At 42.4% G+C, this 25,031-nt stretch overlaps 1 protein-coding gene across 3 annotated transcripts in view; it reads left to right on the top strand.

The window, feature by feature from the left end:
- Nucleotides 1-25,031, top strand: part of XDH (xanthine dehydrogenase) — a 79,545-nt gene that overhangs the window by 45,146 nt on the left and 9,368 nt on the right. For all 3 annotated transcript variants that reach the window (XM_064363967.1, XM_021674431.2, XM_021674432.2), the window contains 14 exons: nucleotides 30-199; nucleotides 2,999-3,122; nucleotides 4,798-4,917; nucleotides 5,400-5,496; nucleotides 6,448-6,572; nucleotides 7,304-7,437; nucleotides 7,869-7,956; nucleotides 9,153-9,239; nucleotides 19,914-20,105; nucleotides 20,301-20,446; nucleotides 21,214-21,295; nucleotides 21,830-21,925; nucleotides 22,545-22,673; nucleotides 23,351-23,425. In XM_064363967.1, coding sequence (XP_064220037.1) covers nucleotides 30-199; nucleotides 2,999-3,122; nucleotides 4,798-4,917; nucleotides 5,400-5,496; nucleotides 6,448-6,572; nucleotides 7,304-7,437; nucleotides 7,869-7,956; nucleotides 9,153-9,239; nucleotides 19,914-20,105; nucleotides 20,301-20,446; nucleotides 21,214-21,295; nucleotides 21,830-21,925; nucleotides 22,545-22,673; nucleotides 23,351-23,425 — 1,665 coding nt within the window. The remainder of the gene's footprint in view (nucleotides 1-29; nucleotides 200-2,998; nucleotides 3,123-4,797; nucleotides 4,918-5,399; nucleotides 5,497-6,447; nucleotides 6,573-7,303; nucleotides 7,438-7,868; nucleotides 7,957-9,152; nucleotides 9,240-19,913; nucleotides 20,106-20,300; nucleotides 20,447-21,213; nucleotides 21,296-21,829; nucleotides 21,926-22,544; nucleotides 22,674-23,350; nucleotides 23,426-25,031) is intronic.

The raw sequence follows: 25,031 nt of genomic DNA, 5'->3' as shown, positions 1-25,031 counted from the left end.
CAGGCTGACTGATGATCCTGTCCTTCCAGGAGGTGCCCAAGGGTCAGTCTGAGGAGGACATGGTGGGCCGGCCCCTGCCCCACCTGGCAGCGAACATGCAGGCCTCTGGTGAGGCCGTGTACTGTGATGACATCCCTCGATATGAGAATGAGCTGTCTCTCCGGCTGGTCACCAGCACCCGGGCCCACGCCAAGATCAAGTGAGTGTCACCGCCAGGAGGAGCTGGTGGAACTTTGTGAGGGGCCACTGGGAGTACCCACTAGACTTCTCGCACCCTGCCAGGTCATGGAGATGCAAAGATAATGAGTTTCCTCCAGGACCTTCTAGGCTAGAAAGAGGGGAAGATGGGAACTCACCTCAAAACCACAGTCTGGAGAGGAGCAGGAAGGGTTCAGGGTCTGGTGGCACCTGGAGGAATTCTGTTCTTGGGAGGGTGAGGGGAGCTGACCCAGGAGTGGTCAGCAGGGGACAGATCAGGAAAGCCTTGGAGCCCTAAACAGAGAGATGACACTTGTCCCAAAAAACACTGAGAAGCTGCAGACAGGCTTTGGACAGGACCCGGTTAGACCTGCATTTTGGATACTAGGCTTGGTTAAAATGCAGAATTTCATTAGAACTTGAGTTAGCACTTAGGGGAAGCACACGGCCTTAGAGTGTGGCAGTCCTGGGATTGCATTCCTGCTCTGGTGCCTGTCAACTGAGACTTTGGCCCGTGTACTTAAACTCTCAGTTTGCTCGTCTGTAGTGAGGTGTTTCTTCAAGGATTAGCAATATTGTCTATAGCACCTAGCAGAGAATAGTCGCTTGTAGATGTTTGTTCAACTCTGAGACCTCAGCAAAAATGATCACTTCTATAATAATAATAATAAAAATAAAACACCTAATACTCATATATAGCACTTAATATTTGCTACAACCTAGGGTTTTGTTTTTTTACTCATAATAACTGAAGGTTTTATTTTGACCTAAGCAATGAAATATGTTAAGATTTTGACTCAGTTATAAAATGAACTCAGCTGAGATTGCCAAATACTGCTCTTATAAATAGGTATTAGAAAGCAAAAGTGGTTGGGTGTGGTGATTCATGCCTGTAATCCCAGCACTTTGAGAGGCCAAGGCAGGCAGATCACCTGAGGTCAGGAGTTTGAGACCAGCCTGGCCAACATGGTGAAACCCCGTCTCTACTAAAAATAAAAAAATTAGCCTGGCATAGTGGCGCATGCCTGTAATCCCAGCTACTCGGGAGGCTGAGGCAGAATTGCTTGAACCCAGGAGGCAGAGGTTGCAGTGAGCCGAGATGGTGCCATTGCACTCCACCCTGGGCGACAGCACAAGACTCCATCTCAAAAAAAAAAAAAAAAAGAAAAGAAAAGAAAGCAAAAGTGCCACAGCCTAGTTTAAACAACCTTATAGGCAGGTCCTATTATCATCTCTGTGTTCCAGATGAGGAAGCTAAGGCACAAGCAGGGTATGTAACTTGCCCCAGGCCACACAGTTGGTAAGTGACAGAGTTGGAGTTTGAAGCCGGGCCACCTGAGCACCTGTGTTGTGCTGCCTCTGGATGTTCAAGCCAGAGAGCGTGAACTTCGTTTCCTGTTGGGCGTTAGACACATAGCCTGTTGAGCAGAGCAGCCAGGAAAAGCCCTTCCTTGGGCCCACTGAGTGGACTCGGGATCAGGTTCCCTTGTCATTGGTCTTTTTTCTGCTGCTGCTCCTAGCCTGGAGATGGGCTCCCTCCAGGAATGGTGAACCAGCCACAGGTGAAATCTAACAGATGAATAAAGCTGTCCAGGTCCCCGAAAAAAAAAAAGTGTTTAAGGTCCTGTGATTGCCAGCTATAAGACACATCCTTTCCCTTTTTTTCCTTGTCTTGAGCCCATGTTGACAATACCATGACCCACATTGTCTACACTCAAACCACCTCCATCCAAGCAATGTGAATGGATGGAAGAGGACGAGGGAGTTGACATTGTCATAACTGCAACAACTGGGGCCTTCCTGGGCTGCATACAGCTGGAAGTGAGTGTGGCAGGGCAAAGCTTAACCCTCCTAACTTAACCTCAGTTCTAATAATCCCAGTCACACTGCTTTCTGGCTTACTGACTTTGGACAAACTACCTAAGTTCCTCGAGTTTGAGTTTCCACAAACACAAAATGGGAATTAGATAAGTGCTTTCAGGGTTTCTCATGAGGATTAAGCATTTGGAAGGTGGTTAGTACTTCAGTTCAGTTTCCACACCGTTGCATGAAATGTGTCGCCCTATTTCTCCATGGGGCATGTGCCAGTGTGATTAGTACATAGTTGAGACTGTTATCCTTGATGCTGTATTCAGTGATTCTCCCTTAGAGGTTCATGTTGCCTAATTAGGGTAGGATGCCCTGTCAAGCTGGAATAGCACCATGAATGTGGGGAGAGAAATCCAGCTGTATGAAGCTGTTCAGGGCCATGGATCAGTGGCACAGCAGGGCCCAGTGCTGATTTTGGAAGGGAGTTAGTGTGATGTGTGATTAGCCAGAGCTCTCCAGAGTAAGTGCTGCTCACTCTGATTTGGCTTGCTTGTACTTGGAGACCAGACAGGGCATCATGTAAGGTCCAAAGAGGCCTGGCCTGCCTTACTCACTTAATTTATTTTTAAATGGAGATAGGATCTTGTTATGTTGCCCAGGCTAGTCCCAAACTCCTGGGCTCAAGTGATCCTCCTACTTCGACCTGCCAAGGCATTGGAATTACATGTGTGAGCCAAAGTAAGCCTGGCTGGCTCATTCACTTTGTATTTCCAGCAGCATTCCGGACAGTGGCCTGAACATGGTGAACATTTAACCAACATTTGCAGAATAGAATATAATTGAATTAGAATCTAATAGAAAAGAAGCAGAGAAGCCAGATATTAGGATGAAGCCAAGCCCATCAAAATGAGAACAGAGTTGTCCAACCAGGTGATGGGTCCCCTGCTCCAGCTTGCTGGCCTGGCCCCCCTCACACCACTCATTCTTGCAGGTCCATAGAAACATCAGAAGCTAAGAAGGTGCCAGGGTTTGTTTGTTTCATTTCCGCTGGTGATATTCCTGGGAGTAACATAACTGGAATTTGCAATGATGAGACAGTCTTTGCAAAGGATAAGGTAGGTCTTGGATTTTTTTTTTAATATGAAGTAAATGGAATAAGTATTGAAGTTTTAATTTGTGTACATTGCTGTAAACCCCTGATCTGGAAAGGTTGTACATTTGCATGGATTGTGGCCATCAACTGGATAGAATATCCAGAGGGATAGAATATGTTACTTGTTTATTTAATTGATGGCTGCTGTTTGTGCATAGTAGGATGTCTCTATGCCAAGGTGACAGTAAAACAAGGCTGGTGATTGCATTTGAACTAGCAATTGGGTTCTTAAGAAACAACAGTAAGCTCCTTAATTAAAATAAAATAAGAATACATTTAACAAACTAACTGGAAATCACAATACCACCACTATGTGTATTGGTAATTGGTAAATACGAAAGTTTATCTATTGATTTTGACTATATGGAACTCTGCAACAACAAACAAAAATTTTCAAATGTTTAAGACAGCTTCTACGTAAGTCCTTATATTTTTTTCATAGGATAGTTCTCGACAGCCGTTTTTCAGTTCCAATAGACATTAAATGTTGCAAATTAGACATGAATATTTCTGAAGAGCGAATTCATCTTATCATTGATGTAAAAGTGAAGGAGAGAACAAAAAACTAAAACTGTGAGAACAAGGACTCCATGAGGAGAGCATTTCATAGAAGAACAAATTTCTTTATGAATTTTAAGAGCTTCTCAGAGCAGCGCTAGCATTATGGCTAGGGAGAGTCAACCAGATTTAACCAATTGCACTAATCAAATAAGTCAATAACTTATTTGGGAAATGTTTCTTCTATCTGGCTCTGGGAAGAAGAATAAGGCTGCCTCTGCCAGGAAGGCTTTCTGGACATCCCCCATTAGAATTGTCAGAGACATGCATCCTAATTGTTCATTCCTGTTGTCAGAAACTTCATCTTCTAAAGTGATGTGCTGGACAAAAATTTTTTGTTGTTTACTTTTTGGGGGATGTTGGATGAAAATTATCTCTGAAGGAGATCCATTAAGCTTTTATGAAACTGAATTATTAAAGAAAAGAAAACAGCAATCTTTATCATATAAATTTTTAAATCTTTTTATGGATTATCAAGTCTAAGAACCAGCATTTGAGAGTTACTGCTTTTGGGTATTAGACGAAGTATATCTTCATCGTAAGTATATGTGTTACATGTCTTATAATGATGCTTACAGCCTTTACAGCCTTTGATAAGCTTTTGGAATAAATCTGGGAAATAGAACATAAAAGACAGCGGTGTGGTGAAAAGAAAGTAAAACTGGGGGTCAGGGCCTAAGATTTGGTCATGATCTATTAATAGTAACTAGCCCATCGTGGCCTTGTCTTCTGAGTCTCCGTAAGACCAATGGTGTTGGAGTAGATCCTGACAAATGCACTTCTGCTGCAATATCCCCCTTTCTGCTCATGGCAAATGAGTAATCAATTGCCACATTCTATCTGGTTCAGCCTCTCAGTAGTCTGCCAGTACTAAATAATCAGAATTGACCCTTGAGATGAAATCTGTTTGCCATCTTGATCCTAGTGACCCTATATCAGTAAGATAAGGAAATTAAGAGCCCCCAGGGCATTCCTAAAATGTACTTTCATTGTGAAAGCAGGGCTTTTTGAACAATCCAAAAATAATTCGTTTCACTATAGCCTGGTTGCATTCTTTAACAGTCTGTCTCTGCTCCTAGGTTACTTGTGTTGGGCATATCATTGGTGCTGTGGTTGCTGACACCCCGGAACACGCACAGAGAGCTGCCCAAGGGGTGAAAATCACCTATGAAGAACTACCAGCCATTATCACAATTGAGGTAACTGAGAATGGGCTGCCTGTGTAGAGGAGTGAGCTCCCCGTCCCTGGATGTGCATTTATTAGGATCCCCGAGAGGGGATTTGAGCAGCAGCTAGGGATTTGACTAGATGGGTTTTAAAATTCCTTTCAACTCTGCGATTTTAGGCTCCAGGAAACCTTCCCCTTTTTGGTCTTAGGCTCAGTTCACTAACAACAGCCAAACTGAGTTCCTTCTTTTCACAGTTTCACCTCCATCTGGTCCTTGTGGTATTCTTTGCTTTTCTTCAAGGTCCAGGATTATCCATCTGCAGCTGAGGGAATGGAGGAGTATGATTCCCTGGGCTACAGTTGAGCTCACTTCAAGTCTGTATGTGAAGCATATAAAGATTTATTTATGAGAAGAGAGAGCTAACAATTCAGAGAGCTTCTCTTCCCTAATCAGAACCCATCTTCCCCGTCCTCCTAAGAACCTCATTTCTGAAACTTCTTTGTGATCCTCAGGATGCTATAAAGAACAACTCCTTTTATGGATCTGAGCTGAAGATTGAGAAAGGAGACCTCAAGAAGGGGTTTTCCGAAGCGGATAATGTTGTGTCAGGTAGAGCTGCTCCACAGAGCAGTGGGAATGGGGCGGCCCTGGTTTGCAAATAAAGTTCAAGAGATATGCATTGAACCCTGAAGCAGGGAAGTGATTCCCAGACATTTCCTAACAGAAGATTTCCTCTTATGTTTGTAGCAAAATGGTAGACAGTTGGCTGGGGAAGAGCTTCAATCATCTTAATCTCTACTCTCCTGTCTCTAGGCTGGACCTAATGATTCTAAAGAGATTCTAGAGTATTCTGATCTGGGAGGCCATCTAGGGAGGATAACAGCCATAGATGCCTGATGGCCTTAGGTCTGCCAGGCCTCTAACCACACAGACTCTCATTCTCCCCCCGCCCCGAAGGCAGTCCTTACCCATCTTCAACTAGCATCCTCCCTCCCCTTCCTTCTACCCTCCTCTCCTTCCACCTCTGTCTCTGACACTGTGAAATCAAATCCATTGCTCTCACCCCAGGACAACGCAGTTGACTACCCCCTTCAGAACTGTTTTTTACATTGGCTGTTGTGCTTTGTGAAGTTACTAGGAAGTCAACTCTCTACTAGGCCTGGTAGCTTAGGTTCTGGAAGATGCTCTCGTTTTCAGCGTTTCAATCACATCTATTAATCCCTGCTTTACTTTTTCCAAAATTTTACAGTGACAGTTTCCGAAATCCTTGATTTCCACAAGCTGCAGTGAGAAGAGAACTTTGCACTGGATGCATTTCAGTGTCATTCTGGTTTCTTTGTTGTGTGGGTGGGGATGAGGGTGGAGCACTCAGCTGCCAGATAGCTAAGACTTTGGGATCCTTTTCCACCCCAAGTGGGAAACCTTGAGGTTACCCCCCAGGTAACCCTGTGATCAGTTGCTTCCTGCCCAGGTCACTTGGCAGAGAATACTCTCTCCTTAGGCAAACTGGCCCCTTCTGTAGCATCAGGCTCACTGTGACGGATCTCACTGTTTCCCCAGGGGAGTTATACATCGGTGGCCAAGAGCATTTCTACCTGGAGACTCACTGCACCATTGCTGTTCCAAAAGGCGAGGCAGGGGAGCTGGAGCTCTTTGTGTCTACACAGAACACCATGAAGACCCAGGTAGCTGCCTTTTGGGTCAGCTCAAGGGGCCCGCGGGATAGCGGGGAGCTCCTAGCAGACCAGGAGGACCACGTGGGAAATGGGAAGAGGGAGAAGTGGGCTGGTCCAGAGGGTTCTCGAGTGTCATAGTCCTGGAGCCAGACTCTCACCAACAAGCTGGTGTCACTGACCTTGTTCCATAACCTTTCTCAGCCTCAGTTTTCTCATCTATAAAATGGGGCCTGGGTGGGTTGTTGTAATTATTAGACAAATTTTAATATTTAGTCTGAAGTCTGGTACATGTTGGCTGTTATCGTTTCAGTACCTATGGCCTTGGTCAAGTTATGTCCTGCCTCAGTTTCCTCACATGTAAAATGAAGGTGTTGGATTAAGTCATAGCTACAGGGACCCCTAAATTATCTACAGCAGCTCAAATATTCCTCGTTTCTCTACTGCCTGTGACAGCGGTGGCCAGTGTTTTTGGCAGCTGGTCCTACTTTCATGACCTACCAGTCCCTGGTCACCTGGTCAGATGGAACAAGTTTCTAAAAGTATTCTGTGACCAACTACTTGGACTCTGGCTAAAAACCAGTACCCGATTTCAGTCTGGCAGCCTCAGCATCACTAACCTCAGGCTGCATGGGGATTTTGAATCAAGGACTTTCAGAAATCACAGCAGTAATTAGGTCCACCAGGCCTGAAATAAGTTCAAATAATGCATTCAGTGTGAGTGTTCTGTCTTTCACCCATAGAGCTTTGTTGCAAAAATGTTGGGGGTTCCAGCAAACCGGATTGTGGTTCGAGTGAAGAGAATGGGAGGAGGCTTTGGAGGGAAGGAAACCCGGAGCACCGTGGTGTCCACAGCAGTGGCCCTGGCTGCATATAAGTGAGTTGCAAAGCCTGTTTCTCCCATCTGGTTCTGGGAAGAAGAATAAGGGTGCCTCTGCCAGGAAGGCCTTCTGGACTTCCCCCTGTTAGAATTAGTTTCCTCCTGCTTTGAATTCTCACAGCCCTCTGTTTTTAGAACCCGTGGGCATAGAGGGAGGGTAACATTACCTGTTCCTTTGTGATCTGGCACAGGTGTCCACATCTGATCTCCCCTACTTGGCTGTGAGATCTCCAAAGGCGAGCACATACCTCGCGTCCTTATATTTTTCACCTTGTCTAGCACACTGTCTAGATGGCAAAGCAGCCCAGTACAGGTCTGCTCAGTGTGCAGGTGGAAAAGGTGGCTTCCCAGCTGTTTTTATTCTGAGACTCAGAGGGCTGAGCTGCTGTTGAAGGCTCACAGGCTTCTAATCCTCTTGGTACCCCCAGGACCGGCCGCCCTGTGCGCTGCATGCTGGACCGTGATGAGGACATGCTGATAACTGGTGGCAGACATCCCTTCCTGGCAAGATACAAGGTTCTAGATGTTGGGGCTGTTCTGGGATGGGAAGTGCTATTTTGTAAGCAAACCTGGGGCCAAATGTCCAGGCGTCCTAGGCTGCACTCTGACTTTTTGCCTATCTGTAGAAGATCAAATAAGAAATAGAAAGAAGGGAAATTCAAATAGGCCAACAGCAACACAGAAAGGCAGTACTGAGGGAGGCTGGCACCCCATCTCCCAAGGGTGGCATTCATGACTTCTGTGAATTTGCTGTGTTCTGAGTCTGGTCAGGCTCAGAAACATGATTCACCACCAGCATACTCAGGATAAACCCATCACACTGAGTACTGTGATGTAAAAATATTCTAGAATGATAGCTTAGTAATATAGTGAGAAATAAAACTTCCCAGGGGCCTAGACAGGCCCAAGATGTTAGGGCAGGTACTTGCTTTCTCAGACCATGGTTGAGCACAGCCCACACTTCTCTCTGGGACAGTCCCTTTTCTGGGTTTCTGTAATGATCAATACACCCTTTCCCTGTATACATCAGCATAGCTTTACCGGGCTTAGTCCAGCTATAGAAACCTGGGAGCCCTCTCTTCATGAACTGGCCTTAAATATGGCCTTTGACCTATTCTGAGTTTGTTTCATGGTTTAACTCCCAGCAAGGGATTATATTTCCCTTAGCCCAAAATTCTTGTGGGCCTGAAGAGAGTTCCTTGATCTTTTCGAGTCCCAGTTTCTGTGCCTGTAAAATGGCCTATAGAGGGTATTCTAACAGAGCACATAGGTCAAGGAGGTGCATGCTCCTGTGAAATGCAACTTTTTTTGTCTGCTGACCAAAAGCTGTGCGGGCACAGTCCAGTATCTTTCCTAGTTTCTCTGCCCTGTGCTTGCCTCCCTGCCCTATCGTGATCTACTTTCTCTTTCCAACCTCCTTACTCCCCTCCTAGAACCAGAAGTCAGGAGCTGGTAGCAGGAAGAAGGGGTGTGGGGACAAGGGTGTCCAGGGGTGGGGAGCCAAGTGTGTGCCACTGGAGAGAGGGCAGTTCCTCTTTTCTTCCCTTGCTACCTTCTGGTGACTTCAGAAGGTCACCTTTTTCTCACATGGGTTGATGTGGTGTTCTGTTCATTTCCTCCAGGTGGCATAAGCGGGAGGGAGGATCAGAGGCAGAAAGAGAGGTGGTGGAAATGGGACTTCTGATAAACACTCTACTTTCTCGTTTTATCAGGTTGGCTTCATGAAGACTGGGAAGGTTGTGGCTCTGGAGGTGGATCACTTCAGCAATGCGGGGAACACCCAGGATCTCTCTCAGGGTGTGAGTAGGATCTGCCACCGCCCCTGCACCCAGAGCTGACTTCGAGGCCAAGGATGGGCCCCACAGCCTGTTCCCACAAGGCACAGGCCTCCCCAGGCCCTGTCTGCCACTGTTGCAGCAGTCTCCTAATGGGTCCTCACCTTCAGGTTTCCCATCCTCGATTAATCTCTAAAGCACCATGATGATCATATTATTTATCTGGTTAAAAACACATCCTTCTTGTTCAAGATATTTTGCCAAGCTAGCAAAGTCAGTTACTACGTTTTATGGATAGTGTGTGGCATTGTGTGTGTGTATATGCATGCAACAGTAATATATATACACTAACATATAAACTAATACTAATATATATTACTATGTATAGCATGCATGGAAAAGTGTCTGAAGGAACATATACCAAACTGTTAACAGTGATCAAATTATTAACAATGATTGGAATGGTATGGAGAGGGATACACACTGTCATTTTCTATGTTACATATTTCTGTGATGTTTCAATTTTAAATAAGTCGAATTGCTTTTTAAAAAATGGTTTCATTGAAGTATAATTTACATACCATAAAGTTAATCCATTTGAAGTATATAATTGAAAGGTTGTTAGTAAATTTCAAGAGTTGTTAGACCACTGTCACAATCCAGTGTTTGAGCTTCCATCACCACAGAATGAGCTTTGCATCCATTTGTAGTCACTCCCATTACCATTCCACAGGCCCAGGCCATCATTAGTCTACTTTATGTCAAGTAATTTAAATAGAACCATACACTATGTGTTTTTTTTTTTCTGTTTGATGTCCTTCTCTCAGAATAATGTTTTGTAGGTTCATCTATTTATTAATATTATTACTATTGTTTGAGACAGAGTCTTGCTCTGTCACCCAGGCTGGAGTGCAGTGGCACAATGGCAGCTTACTGCAACCTCTGCCTCTGGGATCAAGTGATTCTCTTGCCTCAGCCTCCCAAGTAGCTGGGATTACAGGCATGCACCACCACGCCTGACTAATTTTTGTATTTTTAGTAGAGGCAGGGTTTCGCCATGTTGACTAGGCTGGTCTCAAACTCCTGACTTCAAACGATCAGCCCACCTCAGCCTCCCAAAGTGCTGGGATTACAGGCATGAGCCACTGTGCCTGGCCCATCTATGTTATAGCATGTATCAGTGCTTCATTCCTGTTTCTTGATGAATAATACTCCATCATATGGACCTACCATATGTTGTTCCCATTCACCACTTGATGGACATTTGTGTTGTTTCCAGTTTTTAGCTTTTATGCATAATACTGCTCTGAAAACACTAATGGAAGTTTCTCCTGAGTAGATTCCTAGGAATAGAATTGCTGCATCTGCGGTAAGCTTAATATTTTAAGAAATGATCAAATTATATTCCAGATTGACTACACCAGTTTATATTCCAGTCAACAATCTTAGGGGTTCCACATCCTCAGTAACACTTGGTATCGTCTGTCTTTACTCATCAGAATTAGTGGGTGTGAAGTGATAGCTCATTGTGATTTCGTGTTTCTTATATCCTGTGACCTTGCAGAACTCGTTTATTCGTTCTAGGATTTCTTCTGTAGATTCCTTGGGATTTTCTCTGCAGATAATGATTATCATCTGCAAATAGGGACAGTTTTTTCTCTTTTTTTCCAGTCTGCATGTTTTAATCTCCTTTTCATTACATACTGTGATGGCTAGCCAGACCTTCCAGAACTGTTAGGTCATGTATCCTTGCCTTGTTTTCATTCTTATGGGGAAGGCACTCAGTTTTTCATCATTAAATATGTTACTGGTAGGTTTTTTTTTTTTCTTTTTTTGTAGATACTCATGATCAGATTATCAGATTAAGGAAGTTTCCTTCCGTTAGTGTATCTGATGGAAATTTCCTTCCATTACTGAGCATCTTTGTAATGAATGGGTGTTGAATTTTGTCAAATGCTTTTTCTGCATTGATTGATATGATCATGTGATTTTCTTCTTTAGTTTGTTAATATGGTGGATTGTATTCATCGATTTTTTTAAAGACTGAACCAACCACTGTCCTTGAAATAAATCCAGCTTGGTCATGGTATAATTAATATATTGTGGGATTTTATTTGCTAAAATTTGTTAAGGATTTTTGCATCCATATTCATAAGAAATATTGCTCTGTAGTTTTTTCTTTTAAAATTATACCATCATGGTCAGGGTTTGGTGTCAGGGTAACACTAGTTTCATAAAATGAGTTAGAATTCCTCTTCTAATTCTAGAAGAGATTGTGTAGAATTGGTGTTAATTCTTCTATAAATGTTTGTTAGAATTTTCCAGTGAAATCGTTTGGACCTGGAGACTTCTTTTCTGATAGCCTTAAAACTATGGATTAAATTTCCTTAATAGTTCTAAGACTGTTCAAATTATCTATCTTATATTGAAGTGGTAGTTTTGTATTTTGAGACATTCATTTAAAAACGTTTGGTTTTTAATTATTATGGGTACATAATAGTTGTATATATTTATAGGGCATATATGATGTTTTGATATAGGCATACAATATTATCAGGATAAACAAATCAGGGTAGTGTAAGTATCCATCACCTCAAGAATTTATCATTTTTCTGTGTTAGGAAACATTTCAATTCTACTCTTATTTATTTTTAAATATACAATAAATTATTATATATTTTAAAATATTACACTATATTGTCACCATGTTGTGCTACCGTATACTAGATATTACTCATTCTCTCTAACTGTATTTTTGTATGCATTAACCATCCCCACTTTAATCCCCTGTCCCCGCTACCCCCGCCCAGCCTCTGGCAAACATCATTCCACTCTTTATCTCCACGAGTTCGATTTAATTTTGTCTAAGTTATCAAAAAAGATTAGTGTGTAGAATCATTGACAGTGTGTTCTTATTTCTCTTCTGATGTCTTCAGGGTCTGTAGTGAGATCCCCTGCTTCAATCCTGATATTGGTAATTTGTGGCTTCACTTTGTTTTTCTGTCTTGCCAGAGATTGCCAATTTTATTCCTTTTTTAGAAAAACGAGGTTTTTGTTTCATTGATTTTCTTTGTTGTTTTTGTTTTCAATTTCACTGATTTCGGCTCTTATCATTACTTTCTTTACTCTGTTTGCTTTGGATTTATTTTGCTTCTTTTTTTCTAGTTGAAAGAAAGTTGAAAGCTTAAAGTTTAAAATAACTATCTGAGAATGTTTTCCTCTTTTTTAATGTATTCAGTTTCGTGCTATGAAGTTTCCCCTCAGCAGTATTTTAGACAGGTCCCATAAGTTTTGGTATGTTGTATTTCATTTTTTTCTTGTATTTTTGGCCTGCTCATTTGTTTATTTCCCTGACACTTTCTCTTTGATCCCTGATTATTTAGAAGCATGCTGTTTAGTTTCCAAGTGTTTAGAGATTTTCCTGTTATCTTTCTATCCTGAGGCTTTCTATTGATTTTGAGTTTCCTTCCATTTTAGTTGAAGAACACATTCTCTATGATTTCAATTCTTTGAAATGTGTTGAGGTTCATGTCATGGCCCAGGACACGGTCTGTTTCAATAGAAGTTCCATGGATACCTAAGCAGAATGTGTATTTTACTGTTGACGGGATGTGTATTAGTTTCCTGTGGCTGTTACAACAAATCACCACAAATTGCGTGGCTTGAAATAATGAACATGTATTTTCTCACAGTTCTGGAGGCCAGAAATCTGAAATCAAAGTGTTGGGAGGACCGCACTCCCTCTTGAAGCTCTAGGGAAGGATCCATTCCTGGCCTCTTCCAGCTTCTGGTAGCTGGGGGCACTCCTTGACTTGTGGTTGCATCATTCCAATCTCTGTCTTTGTCTTCCCATCCCCTTCTCCTCTGTGTGTCTGTTCTTGTCTACCTATACTTCTCTCTTATAGACACGTGAATGCATTTAGGGTCCTCTCCAATAGTTAAGGATAAGCTACTTCTCTCCAGATCCTTAACTTTATCACATATTTTGCCATATAAGGTGGTATTTACAGGTTCCATGATTGGAAAGTGAATATATCCCCAGTCTCTACTAAAAATACAAAAAATTAGCTGGGTGTAGTGGCGGGCACCTGTAATTCCAGCTACTGGAGAGGCTGAGGCAGGAGAATCGCTTGAACCCAGGAGGTGAATGTTGCACCTGTAATTCCAGCTACTGGAGAGGCTGAGGCAGGAGAATCGCTTGAACCAGGAGCCAAGTGCAGTGGAGCCATTGCACTCTAGTCCTGGTGACAGAGTAAGACTGCCCCCACCCCCTCAAAAAAGAAAGAAAGTGAATATATCTTTGGGGAGGCATTTCTTTTTCCTAACACTGGTATAATATTCTATAAATATCCACTAGATCTTGATGGTGGTATTGAGGTCTTCTGTACCTTTCCTGATTTTCTGCCTATTTTTTTCTATCAATTTTGAAACAGGAGCATTGAAATCTCCAACTGTAATTGTGGATTTTTCTATTTCTCCTTTTAGTTGTACCAGTCTTTACTTCCTGTATTTTTCAGCTCTGTCGTTTGGGGCAGACACAATTAGTATTGCTGTCTTTTGGAAGGATTGACACTTTTATCATTATATAATCTCTCTCTCTCTGTCTCTGATAATTGTATTTGCTCTGAAGTCTACTTTATCTGATGTTAATAAAACCATGCTTGCTTTCTTTTGATTAATGTTTGCATGGTATATCTTTTTCCATCCTTCTATGTTCAACTTGCCTACATTATTATATTTGAAGTGATTTTTCTTGAAGATAGTATGTAGTTAGGTCATGTTTTTAAATACATTCAGCTAATCTCTTTTAATTGTATTTATACTGTTTACATGTAATACGATCATTGATGTGTTGAGGCATAAGTGTGCCACTTTATTTTTTGTTTTCTGTTTGTTCTATCAGCTTTTCATTTCTCTGTATTCTTTTGTATGCCTTGCTGTGGGTTACTTCGACATTTTTTTAGAATTCCATTTTGATTTATTTACAGTGCTTTTTAAAAGTATCTCATACAGTTTTATAGTCATTGCTCAAGGTATTATGTTATATATACACAACTTATCACAGTCTACTGAAGTTCTCATTTTACTGGTTTCTGTGAAGTATAAAAAACTTGCCTCTCTTTATGACTCTGCCCTTTCCCATTTATGTTATTTTTATTTTAAATATTTCTTTACTTCCATTTAGAACCACATAAAGACAGTATTTTAATTTTTGTTTTAACTATCAGACAATTTTAAAAACTGAGAAGAAAAGCTTACTGCTTGTATCCATTTTTGCTTGCAGTGTTTTTTCTTCCTTCTAATTTTCCAAGGTTCCTTCTTTTATCCTTTTCTTTCTGTTTAGAACTTCCTTCAGTCATTATTTTATTATGGGTCTGCTGGGGACACATTTTTTTAGTTTTCCATCTGAGAATGTCTTGATTTTTTTCCTTGTTCCTGAAGGATAATTTTACTGGGCAATTAATTTTGAGTTAACAGTTCATTTCTTTCAGTACCTGAAAAACTGCCACTTTGTTCTGGTCTCTATGGCTTCTGATGAGAAATCCTTTGTCATTCTAATTAGCCCCAACCCCACGCCCCTCCCCACCCCATAGGCAAGTTGTCATATTCTCTGGCTGCTTTCAAGAATTTTTTTTTGTCTTTAGTTTTCAGAAGTTTAATTATGATACTACTTATCAAGGATTTCTTCAGTCTTAACCTGTTTCAAGATCATTAAACATCTTGAATCTGTAAGTTTGTAGATCTTGAAACCTTGGAAATTTTTCAGTTATTATTGTTTTCAGTACTTTGAAGCTCTTCTCTTTTTCTCTTTTCCTTCCAGGTCTCCAATGGCACGAATGTAAGGGCTTTTGTCATAGTCTCAAAGGTCCTTGAAACTGTTATTTTTTTAAATTCCATAATCTCAATACAGTTCAGACCAGATAATGTATCTTATTCTATTCTTCCGTTCACTGATTCTCTTCTATGTCCTATCTCTCTTCTTCTGCTGTTGGATCTGAATCCATGCAATAAACAATTTTTTTGGTTGTTGTATTTTCAATTCTTAAAGGCCCATTAGGTTCTTCTTTATATCTTCTCTGTCTTTGCTGAGACTATCTTTTATTTCTGGAAGCTTTGTATGTTTTATTTGTGTCAAGTGTGGTTATAATTGATCTTGGAGGCATTTTTTTCATGGCTGCCTTAAAACTGTTGTCAGATAATTTTAACATCTTTGTCACCTCAATGATGGCATCTATTGGTTATCTTTTATTATTCAGTTTGAGATCCTCCTGTCACTTGGTATGACAAGTGATTTTTCACTGAAACTTGGAAAAACCCATCATTAATGCACAGATGATAGTGGTGATGATGGTGATGATGTTCTGAGACCTTGAATCTTATTTAAGACTTCTATTTTAATCTGCTCTTTCTGACCTTGCTCTAGCAGTGGTGGATGCCACCTCATTACTTCTAGGTGGAGGTAGAAGTCTTGATCTTCCATTTGGCCTTTGTTGATACCCAGAGTAGAAACAACTCCTTCTTACTTCTGGGCAGAGGTGGGAGATCTACGTTCCACGTGTTCTCCATGGACATCATGGTGTGGGTGACCTCTTTACCACTGGCTTGTGCTAAAAGTCTTGACTCTTCACTAGACCTCTTCTGACACCACTAGAATGGAAGGAAAGAGTGTTGTGTCTTTGTTAGGAGGATGAGGAAGTTAATGTGTTCTCCAGTGACTCCACAGGGTGTAGGTACAGCCTTATGACTGGCCATCAGCAATGAAAGTCTCAACTCCCTACCTGGCCTCCTCTGGCACCACCCCCTCAGGAGTGTTGGAGTATCTCATAACAGCCTCATGAATGTGAAAGTCTAGGCTCCCACTGAGCTTTTGCAGGTGTGAGTAGGGATGAGGCTATAGTTTTGTTCTTTCTGTGATGTTTGGTTGGGATATTTATTATCTAAAAGTGCTCAGTTTTGCTAGGCTGCCCTTTTCCTGGTCTTTTGTCTAGAGATAAAAGGATTTGGGAAATAGAGTGAGCTTTTTGGTCTCTGTCATCAATGACATTTCTGGATTGCCAGCTCCTGCCCCAAGTCTGGGATATATGAGGCAAAAAAGAAACTCTTGGAACTCACCATCATGTCATTCCTTGGGTTGCAAAGTCCCTACTGGGACTGCCTTTTTTTTCCCTCCACTTTTCAGAGTATTCTTACATTGTTGTTGTGGCTGATTTTAAATAAATGTATAGAATTCCAGAGTTTTGGTGGTACGTAGTGGGAATACGGAAGTGAAAGTCTCTATACTGTACATTAATGTTGAGTTTCTCACAAGATAGAATCCTGAGTAATGTCAACAGTAATTACTGTCTGCTTTCATATTTAGTCTTAGTTGTTGCTCCTCCAGTCACATTATAAATGACCTGGGTAAGACCAGAAGTGGGAATTATGCACTCTTCATTATTGTCGTCAAAGCTTTGGCAGATGAACTTGGAATATTGAGTTGTTGAGAAAAATAACTAGAGGGCTTGGGTGAAATAAAGTCAATTGTGAGAATTAACAAATTTACCTTGGTGATAGCACTTTTCACAGTTTTTTAAATCTTAATTTTATAAGCATACTAGTTACATATGTATAGATTCTTGTTTAAAAAAAAAAAAAAAAGAGGTAGCTGGGCATGGTGGCTCATGACTATAATCCCAGTACTTTGGGAGGCAAGATAGACAGATCACTTGAGGTCAGGAGTTCAAGACCAGCCTGGCCAACATGGCAAAAGCCTGTCTCTTAAATAAATAAATAAATAGTCCAGGTGTGGTGGCTCATGCCTGTAATCCCAGCACTTTGGGAAGCCGAGGGGGGTGGATCATGAGATCAGGAGTTTGAAACAAGTCTGACCAACATGATGAAACCCCATCTCTACTGAAAATACAAAAATTAACTCAGTACGGTGGTGCATGCCTGTAGTCCCAGCTACTCAGGAGGCTGAGGCAGGAGAATCACTTGAACCTGGGTGGCAGAGGTTGCAGTGAACTGAGATCACACCATTGCACTCCAGCCTGGGCAACAGAGTTATACTCTGTCTTAAAAAAAAATTAATAAATAAATAATTTAAAAATAAGTTAAACTTTTTGGGAAAAGCCTACATTCCCCTTTACCCCTTTGGATCCCACTTTTCTCTGCCAGGGATTGCCTAATTGGCTCAGTGAGGAAACTTCACACTTCAGATCTAGGGCTAAAACTGTTCAAAACAAGAAGTGTTCTTATTTCGTGTTCTCACCACGTATAAGACATGCTTTTTGGTATGGGAAAAATCATGTTGAAAAACGTACAGTCTTTGTCCCTAGACATCTCACAAGATTTTAAATTCAATCCAGCAAATATTTGTTAAGTGCCCAGGGGGCTACATAAAGAAGGATATGACATTGTTTCTGCCCTCAAAAACTTCACAATATGGCAAGGGAAATAGATGATGAAAGAAAAAGAAATGCAGGTTGATAAAGTACTAAGGGAAAGCAAAAGTAGAATTAATTGAGACATAGAAAAATCATCTAGGATGACTAAGACTGAAATTATCAAAGACACATAAGGCAACTTGTGGGAGAGAGTGGGTACACATAGGGAAATAAAATAAAACCAACAGAAAACAAACAACAGAAAAATCAAAGCTGCATTGATCTTTCCAGAGAGATGAGATCCTACAACTTAAAGAAAGAACAGAATGTTATTAAAATGGAACAGTCAAAGAATAAAAATTAGCTTTCATGAACTGACACCATGAAAGCAGAAGGGTTGAAAGAAACTTGATAAATCTCCCCAAAATTGAAAACAACATGAAGAAATAGGAGAGAAAATACAAAAAAATTTGAGGATCAGTTCAAGAGGTCCAAATCATAGACATTTCAGAAAGAAAGAATGGAAAAAACAGAGAGGGGGAAGCTATCAATAATTCAAAAAAATTTCCAAAACTGATGGGCATATATTTTGGGATTAAAACAGCCGATACAATTACCAGCACAATGAAAGAAAATGGACCTATGCCAAGTTATAACATTGTGAAATTTAGAAACCTGAGGACAAAGAGAAGATTTTGCAATTTTCAGGAAGAAAAAAACAGAACTCTTTTCAAGAATTAGGAAGGTGTTGACTGGACTTCTCAATAGTAGGAAGCTAGGCTTTACTAGTAAAATGCCTTCAAATTGCTGAGAAAAACTGGAAAGCTTACTTCCAAATTAGGATTCTATATACAGCTGAAGTATCAATTAAAGGTGAAAGTAGAATAAAGACATTTCAGATATGCAAGGTGTCAAAGATGTTCCTCTTTGTGTACCCCTTTCTTATGAAGATACTAAAGGATGTACTCCAACAAAATGAGGGAGTAAAATTTTAAAAGGGAAAGGCATGGAATCCAGGAACAGGAGATTCAGTATGATGTAGAGAGGTTGAAGGAAATCCCTGGGATGAATCCCTCTACCCCTTTGGATCCTACTGTGAGATTTAATATTTAAATCCTTTGGTAGCAGCTGAAGCAGATCTAGTGGGCAACCAATTTAAACTGGAGTAGGCCAGATGGCTCTAGGATAGAAAATCAAATGTGCTTGAACATGTTGGAAGCAGGACTCAGGAGGGAAAAGAGAAAATATATTAGGAGTAGATTTTTAGAATTGAGGAAAACTTTAAGTTGGATTAGTAATAAGTACATAGACAATGAAGCAGATACAAAATAAAGACAATTATTAACTCCAGGGTAAAAAAGAATTTTATCAAGAGAGAAGAAATTATAATGTAACAACATGGTTCAGTTGTAAGTAATGTTTGCAGAGTTATAATATTAAATTGACTATTGATCCAATCAAAAGTCTCCTTTTTCATAGAAGGAAGACAACGTAAAAGTCTAAAACTGAAAAAGTCAAGACATAGCAATGTAGCCACATTATCTAGAGATGTGAAAGTTAAATAGCTAATGAAGGATAAGCTATGAGAATTGTAAGTAGTTGCTTCTGGAGACTGCAAGGAAGGAAAGTGGAAGAGGCTACTGTTTTTCATACCATGACTTATGTGACACTTCAAACTATTTGCAGTACAAGTTTCATGGGAATAAAAACTAATTAACAATGAATTTTTAAAAGTTAACTATTTTCAAATAGAGGCAAGTGATTAGTTCCAACTATAGGCTCTGGGAAGGGCTTCTGCACAGAGGGCCTGAATGAGGAGACTAGTAGGTCGATAAGGTGCAGTAAAGATGCTGCTGCAGGCCGGCGCGGTGGCTCACGCCTGTAATCTCAGCACTTTGGGAGGCTGAGGCGGGCGGATCATGAGGTAAAGAGATCGAGACCATCCTGGCCAATATGGCAAAACCCCATTTCTATTAAAAATACAAAAAGCAGCTGGGCATGGTGACTGGTGCCTGTAGCCCCAGCTACTCGAAAGGCTGATGCAGGAGAATAGCTTGAACACTGGAGGCGGAGGTTACAGTGAGCCGAGATCGCACCATTGCACTCCAGCCTGGCAACAGAGTGAGACGCCGTCTCAAAAAACAAACAAACAACAACAAAACAAAAAAGGTGCTGCTGCAATCTCCCAGGGGATAAATAACTTGTGCTGAAGATGAGCAGCTGTGGTGTGGAAGGGAAAGACAGACATGGATACAGTCTTCGAAGTTCCTACTTTGAGGAGCCAATGAAATCAGCACACTGTCCTCTCCCACTTTTGTTTCCTCTGCTTCAGATTATGGAACGGGCTCTATTCCACATGGACAACTGCTATAAAATCCCCAATATCCGGGGCACTGGGCGGCTGTGCAAAACCAACCTGCCCTCCAACACGGCTTTCCGGGGCTTTGGGGGGCCCCAAGGGATGCTCATTGCCGAATATTGGATGAGTGAAGTCGCAGTGACCTGTGGGTTGCCTGCAGAGGAGGTAAGCTGAGAATTTGGTAGCACAAGCCAGAGTGGGTTAGCCTACTTGTGGGGAGAGCGGCTTTGTATCTTGGGCAACTCCCATGGGGGCAGATGACAGGCAGGGGCTGCTGAGGGGGCTGAAAGCTGAACTTCAGCTTGTGCCCCGCCCCCAGTCTCTTGCCACCAAGGCCTCTGTGTCTCTCTCCTTGGGAAGGTGCGGAGGAAAAACCTGTACAAAGAAGGGGACCTGACACACTTCAACCAGAAGCTTGAGGGTTTCACCTTGTCCAGGTGCTGGGAAGAATGCCTAGCAAGCTCTCAGTATCATGCTCGGAAGAGTGGGGTTGACAAGTTCAACAAGTAAGCATTGGGAGTAGGGGTCCAGTTGCTCTCCTGGGTTTCATATCCTACAGCCTTTCTGCTGACCCCAAAATAGGAAGCTAATAATGTAATGGATAACTTATGAGACTGCTGAGTTTGCCAACTTATTCTTAGCCATCTCTTTAAGATCTTATAACCATCTCCAGCCCAGGGCAGGTGGGCTCACAGCCTGCAATCGGTGTCATAGCCTGTCAGTTGTGGTTCATCTTTACACATTTGTACACCTTCTGGGCACACCATATTATAAAGAACACTGACCCAGGACTGGCACACCACAGTTATGCACCTGCCTCTGACACTAATCTATAAATATGAATTTGGGAGTCACTCCACATCTCCCCAGGCCTCAGTTTCCTCATCTGCAAAGGGGGCATAATTGTGCTGGCTCTGTCTTCCTCACAGAGTTACTCAGATAATTAAATATAAAGCACAGAGAAGGCTTTCTTATGGTCAGTGAGGCATAGTGCCTCCTGGAGATGATGACAGTCCAAGACCACCAGGGCACTCTGATCCAGTACAAGTGGTACTCAGGGAAGAAGAGTATTGAAACTTTAAAGTCAAGACTCCCGGAAGGGGCTGTGCACCAGCTGACTGCTCTCATTTTTGTCTACATTATTGAGGCATAGTTCTGTTATTACAGGACTATCTGGGTAACCCCAAGGATGTCCTGTTTTGATTTGATCCAAAGATGTTGATGACCTCATTACGGTAGAGAAGTTTCTATCAGAATGTTCCTTTCTCTTCAGGGAGAATTGTTGGAAAAAGAGAGGATTGTGCATAATTCCCACCAAGTTTGGAATAAGCTTCACACTTCCTTTTCTGAATCAGGTAATTGCTTTATAGAATTGTGTCCATCTCCCTGGACTGGGGCCCCATTTCCCCCTTGTTTACAGTATTGCAAGGGAAATTTTGTTATCACTGGGAACAGGGCTTACTGAAGGAACTATTTGCTGTTTAAATGAAAGTTGAACTTGTACAGTCCTATTTGTCCAGTATGTCATGGGCAGTGAGACTCAGAGATCTGGCATCAACCTCTCGTTCTTACCTTTCCTTGCTGTCAGACTGGAGAGAGCTACTCTGTTTTTCTTGTTCTATTTCTTCACTTATAGAGTGAGAACAAATATTTGACCTACTTCCCTTTGAGAACAAGAAACACACAGAGAGAAACATATGAAAACCTTCTGCAAACTACTGAAGTGTCACATAATTAAATCATGAGATTTAACTGCCATAATTTTTGTCTGAGATTTACATCCAAAATGCTGCTGGTTTTCTTGTTCCCAGGCTCCATACCTTTGGTCCCAAATCTTATTGAGTTGGAATTTACTGAATTTTGTGTCTGGCATCCTTCTCTTTCCCTAGGCAGGAGCCCTGCTTCATGTGTACACAGATGGCTCTGTGCTGCTGACCCACGGGGGGACTGAGATGGGCCAAGGCCTTCATACCAAAATGGTCCAGGTGAGCAGCCCTCTCTGGCACCGTGGTGTCTGTTGTGAGGGGAAGTGGTGTGAGAAATTGAGCAGTGGGACCTACCAGAGCAGAAGCAGGCCCAGGGCCTGGGTGGCCCTGTCGCTGATGCCCATGTAGCCTTGGGCAAGTCTTTCCCCCCACTTGAACTCAGTTTCCTTATCTGTGCAAAGAATTTGGCCAGGTGACCCTTGAGGACATTGCTATTACTAACGTTCTCAGCATGTGAGGTGGGCACACTGTGTGTGTAAAGGTCATGAGTTTCCCACACGCCGAAAAACTCCTCGGAGTGGAGCGAGGACGATGAGCTGGATTAGACTCAGCACATCTGCTTGGTGCATGGAGACCGGCCAGATTGGATCTTGTGAAAAGTCAGTGTTAGTCTAAAAAGGCACTGTTTGTCAGTTTATAATTTTTTTTATCCAACCAAACCACTCCATCAAGTGCTCCTTCAAGTTCAGCCAGGTGAGGACATCCCAGTCAATGGGATTAGAGCTTACAAAATTGTTTTCTTGCCTGTAACAGTGAACGTGAATCCTGTCCTGGGGAGAAGGCAGCCAAGCCCCATGATATCCCTTTCCCTAGAGGGCAATGTCTTCTCTTTTTGCAGGTGGCCAGCAGAGCTCTGAAAATCCCCACCTCTAAGATTTATATCAGCGAGACAAGCACTAACACTGTGCCCAACACCTCTCCCACAGCCGCCTCTGCCAGCGCTGACCTCAATGGACAGGCCATCTACGTAAGGAGCCTTTGGGAGCCCGCAGAGCAGAGGGCCAGCCTAGGGCTGTGGGCCTGGAGAGTCTCACTGGGTGGGAGCTAGAAGGGTTCCTTGCAGGCTCTTTGGCTCTGGCCAGGCCTCTGGCTCCCTTATCCAGGAGGTTGCTGTTTCTCCAAGTCTCAAGCTAAAAAAGAGGCCCTAGAATCATAATCATTGCCCTCAAAGCCAGGAAGGATGAGTACAGGATGGGGAGATGAAGATGCTGAGGGAAAACAGAGGCTTCTGGAAATTCTCCCTGGTGCCGGAACTGGCCGCAGGACAATGGACTGAAGCTGAAATTTGGTTATAGAGTCAGGTTGGCCCCACTTGCTCCTCTCCCATATGGGGGATGCACTCGATCAAGGAGTTTGAGGGAAGAAGACACCTCCCTGGGGATCCCTCGAACATTTCACTCTCTGTCAGCCTAAGAATTGGGTCAGGAAGCACCCTCCAAGCAGCGACTAGTGGTGACCCTGTTGGCCAGATCCTGTGGATTCCACCCTGGGCCTCCATCATTCTGGAGCAGGTGGCAAGGCTGTTTGAGTAGCACCCTGAGAACAGCATTACTTGGAGGTAACCTTTCTGGGGCCCTTCAGTTTTGCCTGGGTACAGAATACAGAGAGGTGATGTGTCTGGGGTGTGGGGGGTGTTTATTTTAGGCAGCTTGTCAGACCATCCTGAAAAGGCTGGAACCCTACAAGAAGAAGAATCCCAATGGCTCCTGGGAAGACTGGGTAAGTCTGAGCTGATCCAAGTCACTTTTGCAAAGGAGAGGGAAATTGACAGCAGGGCCTCCGTTCCAACCCCGAATAAGCAATAGGAGACAATGATCTAGTCAGAACAGCAGAGAGAAGTTGAGGTGATTTGTGTGATTTTAGAGGACAAGTAAATGCTCATGCTGGCTGGGCTCCTTTCTTTATAGCTTTCATCACTGAGGGAGGTCATTTGAAAGAGGTTTTTGATCCAGGATCTTGACAGCCTTGTGGAGATCAGGGTTTTCGCTGCCTGAAACTGAGAGGATGGGTGCCTGCTGAACATGACTCATTGGGTTGTCTTGGCTTACTGGAGCAGCTTCCACGCCCTGCTTGTCCCAGATGAGCCTGGTTTCCCTCAAATCTCCATCTCTTGAGTCTGGGTCCACTGAGATTCCCAGTGGACTGAGATTTGGGGAATGACAGAACCAGCACCTATAATACGAATGAGCCCAATTCTCTGATTTCTAGAGCAGTGGCCTGAATGTCAGAAACCTCAGAGGGAAGCTGCAAGGGAGTCTCTTGCAGGTGGGAGGCCGTAGCTCCTCCAGTAGGTGGAAATATCAATGGCAGCTCTGCACCCTTCCTCAGTATTGGAGTGCTAGAACTAGGCAGAAGAGTAATACATCAAATGTGACCACACATAAACCAGCTCACTACAAATCTTCCTCAGTAGATTCAAAGAAAACACGGTGTTTTTCTCTGACTCACTCATCTTACTATGCCTCCTGTGACCTCTTCACACCACATGTACCGATAGCACATGAACGTAGCTTGATTTTGGTAGTTGGGTTTTAGCATGGATTTATCAGGCAGTTCAAATGTTTTTAACGACAGTCCTGACAACAATGTTCTAGCATCTGACCTGTGGATCTGAGCTTTATCTTCAACCACCAGCCATGTAGACCAGTGTGCCTTGTAAATAGATAACCCCAATGAATGAGCCATGGTCAACAACACATACATACACCTGCATGCATGCACACACACACACAAGCATGCATGCACACTCACACACATGCACGCACACATTATGTTAAATGACTAGTGCAGATTTTAGGCCCAAGTCTTTATCTCTAAGCCTTAGTTTTATCTATAAAATGAGGCTAATAACAGTATAGGTTTTCTAGGGTTGTAGTGAATATAAGTAAGATAATGTAGGCAAAGTGCTAAATAGTGTGTGTGACATAGAAAAGAGCTTGGTGGCTGCTAATGATGAGGACATAAATTATATCAAGCACAACTCAAGTCTGAGTGTGTGCTAGTGTTTGGGGATACCAAAAAAAGCACATTATATAGTCAAAGGAATAGGATGGAGGGATAGTTTGATCAACAGGAAAGCGTATGTAAAAGCACGAGGTGAACATGTTAAGAATCACATGAGCATTATAGCAAGATACTTTTACAATGGCCAAGTAGGGAGAAATCACCAAGGAGGGGAGTCTGGAGAGGCAAGTTCAAGTAGCTGTTGAGGAAAGAAAAGGATTTGCTCATATATAGAAGAGGAACCACATTAATAAAGGTGCAGAGGCGTGGGACCCGGAAGAACTGAGAGAGATTTAGCTCTTGAATGTGGCTGGGGTGGCCA

This window comes from Aotus nancymaae, unplaced genomic scaffold (assembly GCF_030222135.1).
Source record: "Aotus nancymaae isolate 86718 unplaced genomic scaffold, 86718_ANA_hifiasm-v0.15.2.pri h1tg000057l, whole genome shotgun sequence".
NCBI lineage: Eukaryota > Metazoa > Chordata > Mammalia > Primates > Aotidae > Aotus > Aotus nancymaae.
Note: the sequence above shows the minus strand (reverse complement) of the source record. Positions and strands in the feature narration are given on the sequence as shown.